Source organism: Condylura cristata, unplaced genomic scaffold (assembly GCF_000260355.1).
Source record: "Condylura cristata isolate star-nosed mole 26May11 unplaced genomic scaffold, ConCri1.0 scaffold00025, whole genome shotgun sequence".
NCBI lineage: Eukaryota > Metazoa > Chordata > Mammalia > Eulipotyphla > Talpidae > Condylura > Condylura cristata.
In genome coordinates, this window is record NW_004567126.1 from 27,809,028 (window position 1) to 27,817,422 (window position 8,395).

The window sequence follows — 8,395 nt, forward strand, 5'->3', positions numbered from 1 at the left end:
GGCTGGGTCAGAGTTCTTGGTACCGGTTCCTGATCTTGGAGTCCCTTCTCAGATCTGCCCACAAGTGCATTTGCTTGAACCAAAGTCGGTCAGACCCAGAACGTGAGCCTCTTGACTGAGGTCAGGAAAACAGGGCAGCAGCCAGCTCAGAGTTGGCTTAATTGATTTGCTCTTAATTGGCTGTGTTCCGGGATGGTCCTGGGAGGAGGGGGCAGGGCAGAATCAGCAGCCTGCCTTGGGCAGTTGCTAAGCATTTTTCCCTCCCCAGGGTGGGGGAAGAGACAGCTGCACCCCGGCACTCCTAGTCCCAATGGTCAAGGGCCAGGCCAGCACCCAGGGCCAGGGGTGCGGGAGGGCTGAGAGCTCTGTGCCAGGAGCCCAGCAGCTGGGGCCCAAACCCTTACTTGGCTGACCTCTGACCCGCTGTGACCTTAGCTAAGTCAAGTAACCCTGCTTGCCTCAGATTTCGCTGTATAAACAGACGGCAATAGCCCCTAACCCGGAGAGCTGTTAAAACATGAACAAAGGAGTTAATACGTGAACATCAGGGAGTGGGAAACTCAAAGGGTCAGAAGATCACAACTTCTGACGGTGAAATGCGACCTGAGAGCAGTAAATGATATGTAAGTACAGGGGTGCGCCTGTGTGCTAAAAACACTATTGCTGGGTACTAACATTTGAATTTTCTTCTCATTTTCACATGTCCCTAAATATTATTCTTTGATTTTTTTTAATGAAAAAAATGTAAAAAACAGGTGCTGGACAGTCCGACCCCAAACACCGTGTCGGGCCCTGATGTGTCCAAAGCACTGACCTAGAAAGTGCCCCACAAACAGTGCCGCTGCCGTTGTAAACCTCAAGGTCACGCGTGGGGTTGCAGAGTCAGCGGAAGGACCCCAAACATCCATTTCATAAACCAGGCTGCTCTTCCTCCTGAGCACCTCCCTTGACTTCACTCTTTGAGTCTCAGTTTCCCCATCTGGACAATGGGCGTGGCGTCACCTACCTGCGGGCGAAGTGACTGCTTGTGCCTTCACCTGCTGCTGTGCCAGGCAATGCACAGCACCCCTGCTCTGCTCTCTGCAGGCCTCCCAGCCTCTGCCCTCGCTGGGCCCCCCTGAACCCCCCGACCTCACCCACTGCGCTGTCTCGCCCTGAGGTCAGTACAGGGGCTTCCTTTCCTAGTCCCCAGGGTGAATTGAGGACCTTCCCTGGGCTCCCTTCGACTCCTGTGCACCCCTTTCGCCATCGCAGTAGGTGGGTCACCAGATCAAGAACACTCAGGACTGGCTCTATGCCAGGTAGAAGGAAGGAAAAAAACAAGGCTCCAAAACATGTGTGGAATTTAAAGTGCGCTCTTCTCTCCTGGTCCCTTGTTCCCCCGAGGGCCCCCTGGGGCCCAGAGACATTGCACATTCTCTGTCCCTTTGCTACCCGGGGCTCTCAAGTGTCCTGTCTCCCAGGCCCACACCTTTGTGTGTGTGAGTGCGTGTGTGTGTGTGTGGGTATGCGTGTGTGGGGGTGTGTGTGTGCGTGCATGTGTGGGGTGTGTGTGTGGGTGTGTGCGTGTGTGTGGGGATCTCGTGAGCTGCTCCTAACCAATAGAAGTGGCAGAGATCACTTCTGTAGTCTTGTCACTCTACATAAGACTGTCTCGCCAGCGGACCTGCCACTGTCCTGTCTTACCGGTAAGCAATCGTGTTGGGGACAAGCCACAGCAAAGGCCCAGTAGCCAGGAACTATGGGGTGGCTCCAGAAGCTGCCGGCAACATGCGGCTGGTCATCAGCAAGAGTCCAGGGAGCTCAGGCTCTGAGCCGCTGGGAAGGGACGCAGCCGACAGCCCGAGGAGCTTGGAGCCAGCCTTCCGGGCTAAGCCCCTCGTGGGCCACTGCCAGGGACATTAAAACTGCAGCAGCGGGCCCTCCCTGGTGGCGCAGCGGGTTAAAGCGCAGCACTGAGAAGCTAAAGCCACTTCTGCATGAGTTCGACTCCCGCCTGCCCAGGAGGTGACCCACACGGCGCGGCAGACCTCTCCTGACCGCCCGCTGCTCCCCTCAGCAGTGTACTTTGTCGATCTGCCTGTTCTGCTCCCCACTCTGTCTCTGGTGAAGCCTCTCGCCACCCCTGAGCCTCTGGCCTGTACCCCAGTTCTGTATGCACAAATAAATACATCTTTAAAAAACAAAACCAAAAAAACTGCAGCAGCTGACCCTGGTGCAGCACGCCCATGAAGTCACGCACGGATCGCAATCTGCAGGAGTCACCGTGAGACTGTGAATGTGGTATTTGGAACCACGGGGCTTGGTGAAGCTCAGCTACCGGCCACAGCTGGCCCACAGCACACGCTGGCTCAGGTCAGGCATTCAACCACACTGAAAAAGGAGCAAGTTCTCCTCAGCCCTCCTCAGGCCTAAGGCCAAGGTAGTAGCTGCTAGCTACATGTGGCTGTTTAAGTTAAATGAGTTAAAATTAAGTAGAACTTAATGGAGAGCAGGCTTTCAGAGACAGTGTACATCCATGCTTACAGCAGCATGACTCAAAATAGCCCAGGGGTGGCAGCCACCCAGTGCCCATAGATGGCCGCATGGATACACACAATGTGTCCAGGCACGCGGTGGAATATTAGTCAGTCTTCAAAAGGAAGAACATACTGACCGGTGGCTGCATGGCTTGACGCTCAGGAATAAGCCAGACACAGAAGGGCAAATCCTGGGTGACCCACTCCCAAGGGCCCAAGAGGAGTCCCACCCGGACAGACAGGAGGTAGCAGGTGGTGCCAGAGGCTGGGGCGGGAAGGCCTTCGCATGTCATGGGGGCAGGCTTCCGGTTGGAAAGATGAGAAAGTTCCGGAGCTGGAGGGTGGGGACCGTGGCACAACAGAGTCAGCGAGATGAATGTCTCTGAGCTGTGCACTAAAACATGGTGAAGATGGTGAATGTTAAGTTACGTGTATTTTCCTCATTTAGAAAAAGTAAATGAAACAGTGACGTGAGTTGGCAATGCAGTACTGCCACTGTGGCGGACACACGTCCCGGCCCAGAAGTCACAGTTGCTGCGACTCTCCTCTCGGGAGACACAGGGAAGATAAATGCTATTGAACCACTGCAGGAAGCTGGAAAGCACGCTGGGGAGAAGAGGGGCTTTGACGCCTCTCCACAGGGGCCGATTGTCCTTTTATAGAGCGAGGAGCCACCGGCTCCCAGCTTGGGGCAGCAACAGGTAGAACTGAGTGACTTTTATTTCAATGTGGGTTTTACAATTGTTCTCCCAGCAGAGGGCACCCTTGAGACCTGAGTGTGGGGGGTGTGGGGGGTTCTGCCGGCAGACCCCAGGGCTGCCCCTTCCCTCAAGGTCAAAGACCAAGTTCCCCACAGCCCACAGGCCCTGTCCCAGACCGGCCCTCACTCTACCCTTTAGCGCTCACTGCCACCTACCAGCTCACCTGGGGCCTCCTCTGCAGCCCTCCAAGCACCAGGCATCAGCTGGCCGCAGGGCCTTTGCACGGCTGCTGGTGAGCTGCCCCTTCTGACACTGACAGTGACAGTGACAGGGCTTCCTCCTCTCTCACTTTCTTTGTTGTTTTTTTTCTCAGACATCTATCTCCATGGTGAAAGCCTCCTTTCATCCAAATTAAAAAATGCACCTCCTCCTCATACCCAAGTTTACAGCCATTTCCTACTCTGCCTTCCTGACCAGAGCCCACAGCTCAAAATCTGGAAATCCCTGGACAGTGCTCCTGGGATGGGAGGTCTCGGCAGCCCCAGCCGGCCCACGACCTTGTCCTCAGCCTGGCCTGTCCCCAGATCGCTCTGCCCCCTCCCCTCCGGGAACTCAGAAATTCGCCTGGTGCACAGATGCCAGACGGGAAAATTAATTGGGCCTTGCTAGGATTGCTCTCTCCGCTCCCCGCCAATAACAGCCGTAAAGCGGGATTTATGCGGCGTGTTGGCTCCGGGTGGAAACTTGGAGGAGGGGCAACGTTCTAGAAAAGTGAGTCCCTTGCCTTGGAAGCAGGCGGCTGCTGGGGCTCCGGAGCAGCGCCACCTTCCTGCAACCTTCCTAGAGGTCGAGTCTCTCCCCAGGCTCCTGTTCCCGGAGGCAGGAAGATGTTCCGCCTCTGCCAATCCCTGACTGGGGATCGTTTCCCTAATTATATCCCGCATTTATAAGCACCTACAGCTGTGCCAAGCCGTGTCCCAACTGTTTTTTGAACATTAACATTTTAAATTGAAAAGTAGGGGATTGCTTTTAGGGATCTCTTTTAACCGACAGGGACACTGGCACAGAGAGGCTAAGCAACTTGCTTAAGGCTGCACAGCTGTCAGCCTCGTCCATGGTTTAGGGACTTATGGGGACCAGGATGTAACAGGGACAGCACAGCAGTAGAAGAGCGCATGGCCGGTCAGCTGGGGGTGCCAAGCGTGCCCGGTCCCCGTCACCACCGTGACCAGGGACTGCCCAGCTTCTAGGGTCCACGCGGACCTAGCTGAGGGGACAAACCACTGTGAGAGCGGCTAAAGGAACCGACTGGAAACCTTTGCACATGCTGAGCCTTTAGACTGTTTCTTTTCCTCCCTGCTCCCTTCTGGGTAGGGTCTCTTCCAGGCAGCCCTGGAGAGTTCCAGTAGGATGAGGCTCCAAATACTGACGCTGCTGTTTGACCCTGAGGAAGTGTGTTCCCCTCTCTGGGCCTCAGTGTCCTCACCTGAAAGGGGGGGGTATAAGAATAGGGGAGTTGTGGGGTACACAGGGCAGACACAGGGCTGTCTTGCAGCCCCCATCAGCACTCAGAAGCAGCCGCTATTAGACTTTCTTTTTACTGTTTTTATGTCACCCTCCAACTGGAGAGACGAGGACTCTGCCTCTCTCTGGAGTCCGCTCACCATCGCCAGACCACATCCAGCAGCCCGCCTCTCCTGCAGGCATTGCAGGGACGATTTTGATGGACATGTTTTTTGCACGGAAAAAAGCTGGAGGAATTGTATTTTGCCAAAAGTGTCAGCCGAAGGGAAAATATTTCCCGCATCTCTGGCGAGTGTTGATGTGAAGAGCTGGCACGTGGATGGGGCTGCAGGTTCCACAGTTCCGGGGCCAGTTACCCCGACCCCAGTCAGCCGCTTCTCTGGCCTCCGGCTCTGCGCAAGCCCAGCTCTCTCTGCCCTCCTGTCCCTGGCTTATATAATCTATTATATAATTTCTCACACATTCTCTCAGCCCCCTTCTTCACTTTTTCCCCCCTCAGTAAGGTTGGAGTGAGTAAATGAGTTTGGAGTTGTGATTTGAAAACTGAGGTATTGCCTGGAGAAGGGGGTGAATAGGAGGAGAAATCTAGATAGAGGGCACAGCTCATGCAAAGGCCCTGGGGTGAGGGATTTATGTGGGACATGACCTGGCTTGTTGGATGAACGTAGAGGAAGCCTGTGTGGCTGCAGCAGAGAGAGACAAGGGGAGCAGAGTGAGTGAGGGGTAGAGCTGGTGATCACAGGGAGAGGGTGCAGACAAGTTGTGCAGAGGATTTTGGTTTTGTTTAAGAGGCCCTAGGGAAATCTGTATAAGCAGTAGGATTGGGGAGGGGGTGGCCGAGCGGCCCAAAGGCCAAACAAGAGAGCCCTGGACATTTACCCTGGACCCTGCTTTGAGAACATGGTGAGCAGAATGTGAACACAAACACTCACTCTCTTACCTGGGTGGACACTGGAAAGTATCAGCAGCATCCACTGAATGACAAACTAAACCCAACTCAGCCTCTGGCCCTGTTTTAAAGCAACAGAGAGACATGTTGGATCACTGTTTGGGCTTTCAAGTACAGATAGCAAAACTATCATAACCCCACCACCAGGGGGCAGGCAACCCTTGCGATTTGTATAAAGGAAAACTATGCAGCTATGATAAAGGATGAGGCCAGCTATAAGAGCAGATACAGACTGATGCCCATGATATATGAAGGGGTATGAGAAATCTGCAGACCAATGAATGACATGGGAAGAGAGCATCTGAAGCATTTGCCTTGGAGCAAAGCAAAGAGATGTCAACAGAGGTTTTATTTCAGTCACAAGTCACTTAGTGTGTGGGATATGTTCTGAGAAATGTGTCATTAGGCGATTGCATCACTGTGCAAATACCACATAGTGTAATGCCTACCTAGATGGTACAGTGCACCTCATGCCTAGGCTGTATGGTAGGGTCTATTGGGACATTGACCTATAAGCAATTCATCATCCACCAAACACTGTTAAGTGCTATATGAGTGTATTTTGTTTTATTTGGCGGGGGGAGGGAGTTCATATAACAAAAAGATAATCATAACATAAAATTAACCAGTCGGTTATATTTAGTATATTCTCTATGCATACCACCTTTCTCTAGCTCCAAAACACTTTCAGCATTTCCCCCCAAAAGGAATAACTCCTGTATATTATTGGTTTTTAAATTTACAATATATTTTTTAAAGATTTATTTTTTTTATTTGTGCCTACAGAGCTGGGGTACAGGCCAGAGGTGCAGGGGCAGTGAGAGGACTCTCCAGAGGCAGAGTGGGGAGCAGAACAGGCCGACTGATGAAGTCCACTGCAGAGGGGAGCAGCGGGCGGGTCAGGAGAGGTCTGCCGCGCCATGTGGTCACCTCTGGGGCTGGTGGGGATTGAACTAATGCTGACGTGGCTTCAGTTCTCAGTGCTGTGCTCTAACCACTGCGCCACCAGGGAGGGCCTAAAATATTTTTTATTGTGACGGAGGACGTCGCCCTCCCACCCACTCGGGGTGGCTGTGCCCCTTGGCTGGTGCCCTGCTCTTAAATGGACACCAGAGGCTGGATTAGGACCCCCCTAGATTCAGGATGGTTTCATCTCAAGATGCTTAGCCAATTACATAGGCAAGGAAGCTATTTCCAAATAAGGCTGCATTCTGTGGTTCTGGGTGGACATGAATTGGGGGGAATCTTTCGCCTCACTATACCAATAAGGCAGAATATTCACAGGTTAGAAGGATTAGGATGAGGACATCTTTTGGGGGAGCTTATTCTGCCAGCCCAATGTCCACCCCGTTGTGGCCCCTCCCCTGCTCAAACGCCCCCCCCCCCCATTTTCCTTTTCACCTTAGAGTAAAACTTCACTGTTGCCCCAGTCTGCCCTTCCAGCAGCAGCCACCAGAGGACACTGGTGAACACCCAAAACAGGTCCTGCCGCCCTGGCCCTCCAGTCCTCCAGGGCTCCGGCCACCCACAGGGCCGGTACCGCCTGCCTTCACCCTTCTCCTTGGCCTCTCCCTCACGTTGCCCCAATGGCTCTTCCGGCACAGTCTGGGCACAGTCTTGTCTTCAGATCTTTGCACACACTGTTCCCTCTGCCTGGAATGCTGAGCACATCTCAGACACTGCTGTCTCGCAGCCCGGGCCCGGGCCTGGCATGGAGGCAGTGAGCTGAGTGCCTGAGCAAAGGAGGGAGGGCAGAGGGAGTCCCACTGTCCACGTCTGTCTAATAAGATCTCTTTGCGGCCACCTTTGGGGTCACTGAGTCTCTAGTGTCTCCCACATCTGCAGAAACCTGTGGCCAGCTGGACTCGGGCACACGGTCAGAGCTTGGCTATGGCACCCAGCATGGGAGGTGACAGCCCTGCAGATGCCACTGACTCAGGCTGTAGTGTCAGGGCCCAGACGCTGTCATGTCTGGTGAACTGTAGGCAGGGGCAGTAAGTGGCTCCGGTAGTGGAAGCACCAAGGACAGGCGGGGAAGTCGGGGAAATCTGGGGTCCCTCTTGAGACCCAAGGCTAGACTTGGCAGTGGACGCTGGGAGCCCTCCCTGACCTTCCCTGGGCCTCAGTTTCCACATCAGCAAAAAGAAGAGACCCTGAAATAACAAGATCCTCTGAGTTCCTTTGTCCACATGCTGAGTTGGGTCCCTGGGCAAACCTTTCTGTGACTTTGAAAGTGCACAGGTGAGAGAAGAAATAGTTCTGAGCCTGGGGTGCTTTTAACCATCCGTCTTGCTCACTACCCTCCCAGGCCCCAGAAGGCGCTCGGGCCTCAACGGGCACTGATACCCCCTGCTGATAACCAAGTTGCCTCCGCACCTGCCGGTACCGGCCCCCACTGAGAACTTTGTAAGGGGTTTGGATCTGATTCGGGCCTCATCGCAGCCCATCGTATAAGACACTGTTGCTATGGCCATCTCACAGACGGGGAGTTGGGAGGCGGGGAGGCTGGGTCTCCCTCCCAAGGCTGCGGGAAGAATGGCCCCAGAAAACACTGGTCTGATGAATACATGAGTACTGATCGACCTTTTGGGAAGGGGCCGGGGGCTCTGTCCACTTTCCACAGGGGCCTTCAGTTTCCCCCCAGAACGAGGTCCCCTGCCACCTCCCACACCCTCCCCACACAGCTGCCACCTTGCAAAGCC

At 54.2% G+C, this 8,395-nt stretch overlaps 1 protein-coding gene across 1 annotated transcript in view; it reads left to right on the forward strand.

The window, feature by feature from the left end:
• Window positions 1-1,770: 1,770 nt before the first annotated feature.
• Window positions 1,771-8,395, forward strand: part of ZNRF4 (zinc and ring finger 4) — a 15,805-nt gene continuing 9,180 nt past the window's right edge. The window contains 1 exon segment of the mRNA XM_012729410.1: window positions 1,771-1,881. Coding sequence (XP_012584864.1) covers window positions 1,771-1,881 — 111 coding nt within the window.